At 41.6% G+C, this 14,322-nt stretch overlaps 1 protein-coding gene and 2 non-coding genes across 3 annotated transcripts in view; all 3 read left to right on the top strand.

Annotated features, from left to right (window-relative positions):
• The first annotated feature begins 3,551 nt into the window (after nt 1–3,551).
• On the top strand, nt 3,552–11,998 carry LOC118780754 (NADH-cytochrome b5 reductase 3-like). Its single transcript, XM_036533428.1, has 9 exons — nt 3,552–3,663; nt 5,206–5,355; nt 6,223–6,295; nt 6,811–6,917; nt 7,187–7,316; nt 9,610–9,693; nt 10,579–10,664; nt 10,844–10,943; nt 11,533–11,998. Exons 1-9 carry the CDS (start codon nt 3,649–3,651, stop codon nt 11,703–11,705), a joined length of 918 nt encoding a protein of 305 aa, XP_036389321.1. The 5' UTR covers nt 3,552–3,648; the 3' UTR covers nt 11,706–11,998.
• A 2,021-nt stretch (nt 11,999–14,019) lies between these two features.
• trnas-aga lies at nt 14,020–14,101 on the top strand. The gene has a single exon. It is a non-coding gene; the product is annotated as a tRNA-Ser (tRNA).
• Nucleotides 14,102–14,308: 207 nt separating this feature from the next.
• trnal-cag overlaps nt 14,309–14,322 on the top strand; it is an 83-nt gene continuing 69 nt past the window's right edge. The window contains exon 1 of the tRNA in view: nt 14,309–14,322. This exon is cut by the window's right edge and continues 69 nt beyond it. This is a non-coding gene — a tRNA (tRNA-Leu).

Below are 14,322 nucleotides of genomic sequence, written 5' to 3'. Positions count from 1 at the left end.
CAACAACACAGGAAAGCAATACACAGTATGCTGTAGCCCATAGTATAGGCAAATATCGTTATACAATTAGTGTATATTTGCATTGAAAGACTGCAGTGTGCAATTCATCGGGTATGCATTTGCTCACTCATGATCGCAAGGCTGTGTTGCACTAAACAATTGTTTGGGACAGTTAGTTGCAATGTCCACAAATGGCACAAGATGGCACTAAAAAATTACCAGTATGGGAAATCAAACGTGAAAATTAATTCTACTAAATCCATACCTTTATCCTGCGAAGGAAATCCAATTCCTAAATACACCGTGACAAAGCTCTTCCAGTTGTATTACAGTGTGAGAAAAATCATTTCTTCCAGCTAACAAAAAGGAGACGTTTACTTCAACAGGTTCTCAGTATTTCAGTGTCGAGTGCTTGTTTTGAAGCTCGCCGCATAAAGAACCTTGTATGTCAGTGAATAATCCAGTGTTTCCCAAAGAGAACACTGCACTGATTATATATATATGTATATATTCCGGCTTTTTATCTTCGCCTGATCAATTTCTTTACTTTGTCACGACACTCAATTTCAGCCTGTTTTCCATTCGCCTACTTAGCCTGGTAGCTCAACGAAATTGGAGACTCCAGTGGTTAGTGTTATCAGATGCAGGAAAACTGTTTTGATGTTTTAAATATAGGGAAATAGCCATTTCATACTTTTAAGCAAGTTTGGATTTGGATATTAATGTCTTCAAACGAATATTTCACTAAATTATAGCTATGCCTCGGACATTACAGTAACTTAAGTTACACTCTCTCCCTTAGGCTACTTTTTTGGGTGGGTAACCTTATACTTTTCTGCTGTTTTCGTAGTCTAGTTTCGTAGTCTAGACACAGTAACCGTGTTCCTGAGACGTGAACGCTCTTCAGATATGCAGATCCCTAGTCGACCTGTCCTTACGTGAAAATCCGGCGCTAACATTCACTTTATATGCCTCTTTCTGCTTCTGTGCTTGGGCGATTTCCAATCATGTATTGCTGTCACGCTATGGAGGAAGTGGCAGTGTCAATGTTGTATTGAAGGAAAAAGAAGTCTACAAACCATGAAACGTCCTTACTCATACATGACATAATTGTACTGTATTCGATATTTTTATTCAATTTTCAAATATGTTTAACCTGCATTTTCTTTTTTTTTTTTTTTTTTTACAAAAAACCTCACTCCCATTTTAATTTGATTGAAATTAAACATACATTTAAACATGATTCATTGTGGTCTGAGGCAGCATTGAAACCGGCTGAAAAAAATTGGCTAATTGGAGCAACGATTGTTTATAACAGCTAATCGTCGACCGAAATTACTTAAAAGGAATAGTCTTAAATAAGAGTAAGGTGTGTCATCTTATCACACTCGTGTTCTGCACACGTGAAAACGTCTCGGTGAGGAGGAACGCAGTTATTGGTTCCTTTCGCAAATCTGTGTACATTTAAGCGTGTTTGGGACAACAGCATCTAAATTCGTGTTGTTTTTGGGTCTAGTGCTAGGACACTTTTTTGGAAAATGCAAGGGTTTCTAGTTTGTACGTTTGTGATTGGCCTCAGTCTAGCTGGTCCTTTTACCAAAGATCCTCAGCGCACCATTCTAGTCCCAAAGAACCATGATATCAGTGTTGATCACTTTTACTCAGACCCTGACCAGTATGAAGTGATTGTTGGCAATCATCCTTCCCTTGAAGATTCTGCTGGTCTGATGACTGAAGGCAAAGGCAGCATCACCTTCCATGACGCATTAATGGATGACAACATTGACAAATACAATGAAGTGGAGGATGATGCAAATGAAGCCTTAACAGATAGCACTGATCATGTGGAGGAAGAACATGTCCTTCCAAGCAGCTTCAAATACCTACCAGGTGGTGTCAAATTCTTTTCTAATGATCCTGAGTTGGTCCCTAAACATGAGACTGAGGAGCGGCCCTGGTATGGTGACCTTTTGGCCCTTAATGAGCGGATTAAACAAGCTGAATATTTTGAGCATAAGGAGACCTGAACAAAATGGAATCTGAAGATATCATGAAAGGCAATGGTAAATCCTTCTGACCCATTGTAGGGTAAGCATACTGGTAATGGGTGTAAAGATGGGGCCATTGTCAAATGATCATCCATTGATCCTAAGGTTTTGGTTTTCTCCTTTTTGTAGGCACAACACAGGATCTGCTCAATAAACTTGCTGATCTCAATTTTTTCTTGTGTCATTATCTACTTGCATTGTGGGTAGGGGTGGGGGCTCCCATTGGTTTAACACAAATGGTCTTGCTGGCCCAAACTGCAGTGGGTAAAAGATGAAAAATGTGTTCACCAGCATTAATGTGTGGTTATTCCAATAGGCCTATAGTATAGTTCTTTTTGAAGGGCATGGAGACCATACTGAATCTTTTCTAATAAATCCAGTACATGACATTGAAGCCCCCCCCCCCCCCCCCCCTTTCAGCAAGGTCATTGCCACTGTTCTAATGCAAGTTCCCTAAATTTTTTTAAAACCCTTTCATGCTTAGTGGGCAATGCAGCAATTATTTCTAGCACTGGTTCATATTGTAACATTGTGAACAACTGGACCACAATTTGTTACAATTCATGGCACAGGTTAACCTGGTTGACCCAGTAGGAGCTGTAGGGAGATGACGGTTAGATATTACAGCTCCACTCTTGTCTTCCTGTATTTGTAATGTCTCCTACACCACGCATTAAAATTCTGTGTTTAGGATTTTTTTGTTTTTAGCCCTCACTTATCTGTGGTATCTGGCCTATTGCCCTGTCAATCACACAGGCTTTGAGGAAAGGCAGCAAAGGGTCAGATTTGGCTGTAGTGATTGGACTGTAGTTATCACAAGTCCAATCACAAGCAGTGCCCTGAGGCTGAGAAATATCAAACTTGTGCAGTGGGCCAATGTGAAATGGGTTGTAATGCAGTAAACTAGGACACATTTGCTGGCTTGAATGGGTGGAACTATCATGTTATCAGTGATTCACTGATTTGAATGAATCTGTGATCTGCTGCACAGAGTAAATGGGTTCATACCAGTTGGTTATTGACAGCACAAGGTAAGCTCTGACAGATTTCTGAAGCCTGAGTCTCCCATAGTCACTTCAGATATATTAAAATGTTTGTAACTATTTTAATGTAGTTCTCATTGTTTCGCTTTCACTCAAAATATGAAGAAAAACATATTTTCCAATTTTACTTACTTTTACTTCAGAAGTAGAACAATCCGTATTTAAGAGCGGTTGAGCAGTTATAAGTTATATAAGATAGTAGACCGTACATGCATATGTGTTAATATGCTTCACTTCACGCAACAGGTAATAATCTACAAATCCAGTATTATGCATCTTTACCGGCTGTTCTTTTTGTGGATTTTTTTCTGGATTTTAGAACTAAAATTTCCGCTATCGGAACTCCTTTATAAAGAATTTACATAGTAACCGGATCTTACTTTTATTATCAAGAGGAAATACAGAGAGCACTTGCCATACTGATTATCTCTGGCGGAGGGAATATGTATTGGCACTGAAAGCGTGGGTCTTGTCAGTTGAGTCATCCCACGGCTTTGACCTGAGTAACGTTAGGTATCTGAGGCTGACATTGCCAGGCAGCACATCAGTCGCTTGTTATGGGATACACAGTGGTGAGTTGGAAATTCAGATAATGTTATTTTATTGTGGCTATCAGGAAAACAAATTCTTTAAACTGATAAAGTTAAATTAGCTATCTAGCCAGGATGAAAGAGCAAGCTGCCTAATTAACGTTCGTTTGAGAAACAACGCATATTGTGCGGTATGACTTAAAATAAACTTCTGTGCTGTTTTCTTTAAGTGAGAGCACTAGCTGTTGGGTACCTAGTTTAATACAATATATGGGAAGCTAACGTGCTAGCAAGCTGACATTACATTTTTGGTTCGTTTGCTGCGAAATGAGCTCGACACGATTGCATCTCTCGCTTAGCAGTTATACTTGGTCCTTAAATCTCAAAATCAAGTAGCTGGGCTAGGTAGCTAGCTAAAGTGTGCCAGCCTGGACTACCGATGTGGTGATATTTCCAAAATGGGTACCATCAGTTAACGTTACCCTCGTTGTTACTTATTTGTCTAGATAGCCTATTAAAATAAACGATGTTTGTGAGTTAGTTACTGGTACACCATTGTTTGTTAATGGACTAGTGAACGTTACAGATGTGTAGTCGCTTCAGTCCTGCAGACTCAGATTTGAAAGACGCCACAACCAGTGGTATGTCACGTTAGCCAAGTTTGCAAAAGGGTGCGTTTCCATTCCGTAAAAACTTTGCACTTGCAAAAAAAAAAAAACACGTATTTTCCGAGGTAACATTAGGTTAGTTATAATCATTTTGTTTCACACTGCGTGTGTGTGTGTCATAATGTAGATTAAAAAAAGCTGTGTGTGTGTGTATGTATAATATATAAACTCAGGGAGACAAGACTGTAGTCACTGTGTACCTCAGTCGTTAGCTATCATGGTAGTTAGCGAACTACAGTTTAACTGAGGAGTCACTTGATGGGTGAATGATAGGTTGTTCGGTTGTTCATCAGCTATAGACGTCTTTCCGCTTTGAGATAGGGAACGTGAGCGGGATACGTTGGGGGGGTCGCTGTGCTTGTGTGCAGAGAAGGGAGAGGCTGCAAGGAAGTGAGCTGGGCTGGGTCAGAATTGGCCTGTAGAAGCCTGTCTATGAGTCACTCTGCTAACAACCACTATCCCGGCTACCAAAATGGCCAAATATAGCAGGGGAGTACGCCTGCGTCTCACATGTCTGCTGCTGTCGAGCAGAGGGCTTCCACTGTGATTCAGCTCCTTAGTGTTATTTCAAGTGTTGATTTTGCTATTTATATGTGCTTTTTTCACACAACATTCAGTCTGCTAACATCAAGTCTCTCTTAAATAAGGCTGTGATTAGACCAGGTGAGAACAGGCCACAATCTTGAAACTCTTCCTGGGTAGATGGGAAGCAAGTGAATTTGCATCACAGCTGCAATTCGAAGTGTATTTAATCACTTAAAAGAGCTACATACACAATGTTAAGTCTTGCATCTTGTTCATGGGTTGATGAACAACCGTAACTTGCAGGAGGACACATGTGACGCCACCATCTTTTCTGCCAAACAGCCAACTGCAGCCGAGTTGCATGCAGTTATAAACCAATCTATTTCCCCAGACCACAGGTGTGCTGGTGGCGGCGGGGGTGGTGGTGCTGTCGACTGTGGGCCTGGTTCTGGGTGCCTTACTGCTGAACAAGAAAAAGAAAAGCCCAGTCACCCTCCTGGACGCTACCGTCAAATACCCACTGAGACTGATCGACAAAGAGGTACAGTGCAGCACTGCCAAAGCCAGGCTTCTGTAACATAACCCAGTAAAGGGATGGGCGGAAGCGATGTTGGAGGGGAAGGGAAGTTGCATCAGGTGACTCTAGACTTAATCAATATTTCTGATGGCCAGTTTTTGTTGTAAATGCAAACTTCATCTCTAAAAAGCATGAGGACGGTGGCTCTGCCCACAGCAATGAATTTAACCTCTTTTAGAGCTCAGTATGTGAATACTGAGGCGTGTGTGATGCTCTTTTCCTGCAGAGCTGACTAATTTGGTTTCCAGACCTGGGGGCTGATTTTTTTAAAACAGTCTGTATACATACCACAGGCTACATGTTATAATGTTACATGTTACAGTGTTACATTGGTGACTATAATAAATCATCAAAGAAGATGAAGCTACCTGAGGATGACGCTTTCTGCATTCATTTTCCTAACACTAGAATACTGCTGTGTAACTTCTGAAGGTTATTTTAGGAAAAATTGAGAGTTCATTGGCTGCATGGGGCTGTAATGTGACCTAACACACTTAATCTATAACATGGGGGCAGAAAATGTGGAAAGTATGATTTTTGATGGTAATTCCTCCTTTTTTTAAAAGCCTTTTCATTTGCCCATTACCAAGTAGTCACATTGCGTTGGCATGCACATTTTCTGTCATTTTGAGTTGTACAAAGCAATCATGAAATCTTGCAATGTCAAGAAATGTATGGTCAGGTATCAGGTTTTGATGATGACTAATATCTGAAGGTGACTTGGAGTCAGGTAAGTATGACATTATTGTTTGTAAATAAAGCTGTGTATAGTGCTGTAAATGCGTATGTACCATCCCTCCGCAAGCCTGTCACTAAAGCATCTTTCTACAGGTCCTGAATCATGACACTCGCAGGTTTCGTTTCGCACTGCCATCTCCTGAGCACATCCTAGGCCTCCCTATTGGTACGTCCTTAATACCTGCTTTTTTTAACGGATTAGCACTGTTTCTAAAAGCGATAAAGGGAACCCTCTGCAGTGCAACTTTCTTCATCTCAGTTCCATTTTCTTTGGTTTCTTAAGTTGTGGCAGCAGAGTTCAAAACCTTGGAGTGTGTGCTTTGTCATTTTTGTAAACCTTTGGATATCTCTGGGGACATGCACCCTACATACATGCACCCTTTTTGGACCTTTTTGTCATTTGGGTGTTCACTACGCAGACGTCCACATCATTATTTCCTTTAACTATAAATTTCCTTTAACCATAACCAGGAACTAGGTTCAACTGCAGAATTCAGATTTCCCACTGTATTGTGTGGATTAGGAACTAGACAGGCAATGTGGAATTATTTTAGTTAGTGCTTCCAGTTGCCCTCTGCCATGTTCCAGTGGACAATGAAAAGCAACTATACTTGTGTTCCAGTCCACAGTGTGTCAGTTGGCACTGCTTCTGTGTAATAATCCCATCCTCCTCTCCCCTAGGTACACACGTGTACCTCTCTGCCCGCATTGATGGAAACCTTGTGGTGCGTCCATATACCCCAGTATCCAGCGATGATGACAAGGGATTTGTTGATTTTGTTGTTAAGGTACTGCCCGCCACTTGATCATTGAGGGGTGAGCATGGGTGATAAGTGTGGTAGGAATACACAGCTCCTGGTCTGGAAGGCCATGAAGTCAACTGTTAATTGCCCTCCGCTGAATTGTTTCCTTTTCAAATCCTTGACCTTGCTCTGGCTAGCAGCCTGTGAAGAGCAGACCTTGAGCTGGACCTAGAATGTGATCAAAAGAAAGCATAGAGGCCTTTACTGTGGAGCGTTAAGCTTTGCAGTGAAGCCAGGTTGGGCTTTCTTCACAGGTATACTTCAAGAACACCAACCCAAAGTTTCCAGAGGGGGGCAAGATGTCCCAGTACTTGGAGGGTCTTCAGGTTGGAGACGTGGTGGATGTCAGAGGGCCAGGGGGACTACTCCAGTACAAGGGTCAAGGTGCAAACCATTATGACTGGTGTTATAGCTCAAATCAATATTGGGAGTGTATTCTTACTTATTTGACTGTATTGTGTTGTATTATTTATTACTATCTTGTTTCATTTGTGGAGGAATCTCCCACAAAATGTTGCTTGTTCTGCACAATATACACTATATGGACAAAAGTATTCGGACGCCTGACCATTACATTGTAATGACACTGTATTCAAATACACATACTTTAGTATGGAGTTGGTCCCCCTTTTGCAGCTATAACAGCTTCCACTCTTCTTGGAAGACAAGATTTTGGAGTGTTTCTGTAGGAATTTGTGCCCACTTATTCTGTAGAGCATTCATGAGGTCAGGCACTGATGTTGGACAAGAAGACCTGGCTCGCAATCTCCGTTCCAGTTCATCCCAAAGGTGCTCGATGGGGTTGAGGTCAGGGCTCTGTGCGGGCCAGTGAAGTTCTTCCACACCGAACTCATCAAACCATGTCTTCATAGTCCTTGCTTTGTGCACTGGGGCACAGTCATGTTGGAATAGAAAAGGGCCTTCCCCAAACTGTTGCCACAAAGTTGGAAGCATAGCATTGTCCAAAATGTCTTAATGCTGAAGCATTACGATTGCCGTTCACTGGAGATAAGGGGCCCAGCCCATACCCTGAAAAACAGGTGTGGCCAAATACTTCTGTCCATATAGTGTATATTCCATGGGTTAAAGATCTCTGGTCCCACGCCAAAAATCCTACTTACGGAAATTTTAGATCAGGCAGTGAATTATTACTAGCGGAATGCAATTCTATTAAAAACAATCACTGACGTGATGTTTTTTCAGATGAGTTTTACCAAATTCCTTGTGTGTGTGCTAACATACTTGGCCAATAACTCTGATTCTGATTCTGATTTAGGCAACATACTGGCACGAGAGCACTGTTCTTATCCAATCGGCAGCTAGTTTCAGCTTTCTGTGAGGCGGTGACTGGAAGTATTTGCAGTGACTGTATCAGTTGATTACTGCACAATAGGCTAGCGTGCATCGAAATAGATGGAGCATAGAAGCAAAACTTGTGAAGGCTAGTACAGACACAAGCACAATAGAATGGGGAGGTGAAAAATAAATGTCGATAGTCTTGGTTAGATGAAAACAGTAATGATGGACAAACGTTTGGCGTGTCACAAATTAGACGAGCACAGGACCTGCTTTTGCACTGTGTGTTCGGAAAAAAAAACAGTATGGGACAAGCGGCAAAAGTCATTGTCTTGGCATGATACAGATCCCTCACACAAAGCAGCTGTTCGGGCTCTTCATTATACGTCAACGTTGCCGGGAGCTGTGGCCACTGTAGCTGCTACCACTTCATCCATCCAAGACTGCGTGTGCAATCATAAAGTCCACGTTTGTACATTTATAGCGAATCATGACCTGTCTTTCAAGATAGCGCCAGCGCTAGTTGACCTGTGCAAAACATTATCACAGGACAGAACTGCACTCTCCAAACTTAGCGTGTCAAATATATAAGCCAGCTACCTATCCACTCACAGCATTGCCTGTCATATTAGGCAATGTTTAGCGCACAAGCTGTCAAAACAGATGTTTTCACTGAACATTTACGAGTCAACAAACCACAATATGAACAGAATTCTCAGTCTTGGTCTGATTCTATGATGATGACTTGGACAAAGTTGTAACACAGCGTCTTGCTACTTGACCAACTTTTATTGAAGTTGCAGTTTTCATTTTAATAGCATTTAAGAAAAAAGGAAGCACTTTCAATTTGAGCACTGTAATACAAAATTATATGAATAATTGTTTTTTTTTTTTTTTTTTTGAATTAAAGCTGTTGTAACACTAAATTTACGTGCGTCCTACTTCAGGCTCAGAAAATTTTGTTGCTTTAAGCCCTGACATCCACTAAAAGTTGGGAGCAAGCTCATTGTTTGGGCTTTTGTTCTGTGCCATACCCCCTAATGCCACTGAACATAAGGGAAGATGTTCCCTTCAAGAATCTGCTTTTGCATGCCCATGTGCTTGTGGGATGGCACAGGAGGCCACTTTAAACTCACAGGAGTGACCCTCCCTCTCAGATTTTACTAAAATAACCTGCGTTGTTTAACTGAGCTACAATTAAAGTCATCATACAGCACCACACCCACACAGGATGAGAGAACCTCCAGTGCCAGTGTTTGTCAATTTTCACTACGGCAGCATTTCAGTTGATAGGTTGCTGGACACAGAGAGAGGGTGGTATGGAATGTTGTTGACATGTGTTGATGTCTGTGTGTCACACTCATTCCTGTCCCCCTCACAGGACAGTTTGCAGTGCAGCCTGATAAGAAGTCCCCAGCAGAGATGAAAACTGTGAGATCCCTAGGTCTCATTGCAGGGGGGTCAGGTACAGTGTTGCACTTAACTGTGGACCGTTTCCAACCAAACAGACCAAAATATGAGTTTGTATGAAATTACTGGGAATACGCTTTCCACATAATTAACTACATTTAACATGAGTATAATTTTATTGGAGCATTTTTAGATAGTTTAGAGTCTCTCCTCATAAGTGTGGATGGAGTACAGCACAAAGTAGGATCCATTTGCTATTACTTGAATTAGATTAAAGTTGAAAATAAAAAGGTAAAGTACTTTCCACTTCAAATACATTATTCACAAGTTCCATATTCATTTAAAATTAAACTATATATCTTTAATCAATTATTTATTTTAATTTTCTTCTCTCATTACCTTGCCTTCAAATTGATCTCAAACATTTAGCGTATTTACACAGTTTATATAAACATTTAGCATCTATATGCATTTTTTTCCATGCGTGTTAATTGCTTTCAGCTGGTTCCAACAATATATCATCATAAAACAAATGGAGAGCTAAGGTGAAATACAGACAGAAATGAAATTTCAGGCAACACAAATTGACAGTTGATATGTTTGTAATGCTATGGAGACCTTGGTATGGAAATAGCTGTTTAGTGTTTATGGTATAGCTAGGTACAGCCTATGCCGTTGTTTGGCAATGTGAACAGTTAATCATCACAGACTAGCTAGCAGTGCACACTTGTGGCAACAGGAAGCTCAACAGTAGAGAAAATAAAGTTGTGAAAATGCATAGTGTCAAAAACACAGAGGAATACTGTATACCCTTCAAAAGACTTCCAGTGTGTTGCCCTAGAAAGCTCTGCAGTTTGCTGATCATTTCAGAGCTAGTGTGTGGAAATGCGTATTACTCATATGCCTGTGCATCCCAGCACCTAACTTTCTGCATGTGCAGGCATCACCCCTATGCTTCAGCTGGTTCGGGCCATCATGAAGGACCCCAACGACAACACCAGCTGCAGCCTGCTCTTTGCCAACCAGGTGATGTACCAACATCTTTTAAAGGAAATCTGCATATGGGTCTGAGCAGGCACATCTAATCCCTGGTCCTGACACTGCAGCAAATAGCAGCTCGTCTTCTGGGTGCTTGAATCGCAGTGCATAGCAGTTATGAACTATACATTCAATCCTAACTAACCGTCCCTGTTCGTGGCTGGCAGACGGAGAAGGACATACTGCTGCGCGATGATCTGGAGGAGATCCAGGCCAGGAACCCTGACCGCTTCAAGCTCTGGTTTACTGTGGACAAAGCCCCTGAAGGTAGGAACCCCAGCATCTACACACTGCCTGGAACACTTTGTTAGAGCTCAGTCCATGACGTATGTGGTGGAATATGCACAATTAAATGATCACATTCCATTTTTCATTCTCTACAGTTTGTAATCAGTTTTTACATGTGTTGTGGGAGTGTTGTTGTTACCTCAGCTTTTTTTGATTTAAACTGCATATGTGTTCCCTGAGGTAACAAAGACCTCAATTCAGCCATCACTTTGTATTGATCCTACTAAATGATGATTCAAAGCTCCATTTTGTCTTGATTTGTCTTCTCATTAACACTTTTTTAGCTGTACTCAGTGCTGTACTTAGGCTATTGTCTGGAATGAATGATTGTGAGAGACCCGCTTTATCTTATTTAAGATAGTGTTTTTTTTGTCAGTTCTAGTGGTGTAATTTCATCCTGTACTGTATATCTACGCCCCCCAAATTTGTACATAATTTGCTGGTGTGTAAAACCTAAACATGGACTTGATACACAATTGAGGGGAGAAAAGCAATACACAGTAACAAAACCCAACCAAGCTATGGATAATCTCCCTTTCTGGTCTTTCCCTTTCCTGTTCATCTTCAGACTGGGAGTTCAGCCAGGGGTTCATCAGTGCCGACATGATCCAGGAGCACCTACCTCCCCCTGCTGATGACAGCCTGGTTCTCATATGCGGTCCACCTCCCATGGTCCAGTTTGCCTGTAACCCCAACCTAGACAAGCTGGGGTACCGGCAGTGTCAGCGCTTCGTCTACTAGACGGAGGACTGCAATGTCACAACACACCAAGGCCATCCCCTGAATTAGACCCCAAAAATTGCCGTCCTGATTACCTGCAAGCGCCAAGGCTGCACACTGATATTCCTCTGCCTGATGAAGCCTTCAGACCTTCTCTCGTGGGAAGTGCAGCTGTAATGAGTATCGATAACAGCTTCTTTTTGCTCAAGAGGTTTAAATGCTCCTCCTGTGATGTAAATGGTGTCAGTTGTTCTACTTATGCATGACAGATGGAAGAGCCTTGTTGTTTTGGTTTGTCTGAAACATGCAAAGTTCCCTCTAAAGCAAGGGTGTCCAAACCTCTCCTGGAGGGCCACTTGTCCTGCATGTTTTAGATCTCTCCCTGCTCCAACACAGCTGATTCAAATGATCAATTTGTTATGAACTCCTGAAGCTACTGAATAACAAACTGATCATTTGAATCAGCTGTGTTGGAGCAGGGAGAGATCTAAAACATGCAGGACAAGTGGCCCTCCAGGAGAGGTTTGGACACCCCTGCTCTAAAGTGTGGAAAATGAACTGTTGATTCAGAATGTCAGTAATACAGATTAAATGTACACACATCCCATATTCTCAGGTGCTGGACAGAAACCAGTATCAGAATCTTACCTGGACAGCATCTCTAAATTCAGACCTTATTGTACAGGACTAGTGTGTTGCTAATACCAGAGAAGGCCTCAACTCTGAAATATATATACACACATATACAACAGCTTATGATATGCATTAAAAATGGCTACCAATGGATACATAGCAACTCTCTGTATCTAGCTTCTACTGCTTTGGCTGATAAAAATGTTGTGCCTTTGATGGTCCTCATGTATTTGTTTTAGGATCATTTTCTGATTGAATGTGTCTCTTCATTTGTATTGAAAGGGAGGGGCCTAATTAAATTGCATTAACAATGTATCACTTGGTGCTTTATACAGCAAAAGGAAGCTTCAAAACTACTGTATGCTGACATGTAACCATTTTTATGATGCACACAAGCTTACGCAATACAAATTCTGAGGCAAAACCAAATAAAATGTTTCACTGAAACTATCCTTAAAACAGTTTGTTAATGTTGGTTAATTTAATGGACTTTTCTTTACTGGTCTTCATTATAACTGTACTTGAAAGTGGGGCAGAGTAGGAACGTGTTGGAATGTAGTAGATTTCCCTTAAATTCTTGCACTGTTAATACTATACCCCCATAACAGCTTTTAAAATGAGTATCAAATGTTGGTCATCTGACCTACTGGGGTATTAATTGAGCCAGTCGGGGAAAAGGCAAAACCTATTAATGCCCACTTCTCAAAAGAAATTACAAGGGTTTGGAATGATACTCACCAGTGATTGCGGCTCTCCACAATCTTATCTTACAGTACGTAAATGTTTCCTATTACTTTTGAGAACGCTGGCGTAAATTACTGAGCTATTTAAAAAATGTAATTTAAGTTTATGACATCCATTTTAACTATGGAAATAATCTGAAAAAGGTAGCACACAAAGAAAAAATTCAACTGTCCCTCCAGCAAGAAAAACACCCAAAGACTTGGATGAGCTGTACCTACCCTGAAGCTCTGTTCAAGTTCTTTCATTGAATTCATTCCCCCCATTCTCCCTCTGTCTTGAATAAGATATTCTTTGATTTGTGTGGGAAGACATGTTTGTATGTCTCTCACTGGGAACATGATCCTTTGAAATTGCCACAAAAATGGCTGAACATCCTTGTCTCATTAGCTATGGGAAATGGGCACCATCACCTTGTGGAGAGCCAAAGGCTTCCATTGGGCATGGTGGACTGCTAGACTACTTTGGCTTAGGAGTACAATGCTGCAGTTTACTATGTTGAACATGATCTGTGTAATGAACAGCATCTGCATAGTGGCCTCACTGGAGCCAGGGATTAGGGCGTTGTCTAAAAAAGGTTGAACACACCTAAGATAATGATGGAGCACGTGAAAACCCCTGTGTTGATGGCTTCCAGAATGACTGCCCCTGTTAAAACAAACAGTAGTGCTTTGTGAGCAAGACAGTGGGGCACAGCCTTTTGGAGAGTCCCATGTCCTCCTACTTCCTGCAGCAGGTACACTGACACTACTCCATACGGTTTTTGGAGTGTACAGTCTGCCTAGCTTCCGCTATTCCTCCAGCAAGAATGAGGTCTTTTAAAATATCCCTTGGACCACCAAAACTGTACTCTCCTTCTGATTTCTGACAGTTCTTTAACGTCGCTTAGCTGACTAGATTTTCACTCATTTGCAAAGAAAAACCTTGACAGAGCTGCCCGGCCGGTTAGCAAAGGGTGTGGGTAGTCGTGGCCGAGTGGTTAAGGCGATGGACTAGAAATCCATTGGGGTTTCCCCGCGCAGGTTCGAATCCTGCCGACTACGAAGTCAGCTTTTACCAGTGTCCACTCGGCCCCTGAAAACTCCCCCAGAAGGTACACAAGCTACAGTTCTCCCTTTCGCCATGCAGTCTACACCTTTCGTATCATCATGTACGTATTGCTTTCCGCAGAATGATATCGACACAATTAGTTACTGGCACACGTCTTCTCTTTCCTCTAGCCATTCCTTCAAGCAGACTTTGCCCCGTCAGTCAGGATGGCCGA

The sequence above is a fragment of the Megalops cyprinoides genome, chromosome 7, assembly GCF_013368585.1.
Source record: "Megalops cyprinoides isolate fMegCyp1 chromosome 7, fMegCyp1.pri, whole genome shotgun sequence".
Lineage (NCBI taxonomy): Eukaryota > Metazoa > Chordata > Actinopteri > Elopiformes > Megalopidae > Megalops > Megalops cyprinoides.
The sequence above is the reverse complement of the archived record's forward strand: the minus strand, read 5'-3'. Positions and strand labels throughout refer to the sequence as shown.

Excerpts from the sequence above, each read along its gene's own strand:
- LOC118780754 (XM_036533428.1), top strand. Across the intron at positions 6,918-7,186 it reads TTGTTGATTTTGTTGTTAAG|GTATACTTCAAGAACACCAA; the intron begins GTACTGCCCGCC and ends CTTTCTTCACAG. Across the intron at positions 10,944-11,532 it reads TGTGGACAAAGCCCCTGAAG|ACTGGGAGTTCAGCCAGGGG; the intron begins GTAGGAACCCCA and ends GTTCATCTTCAG.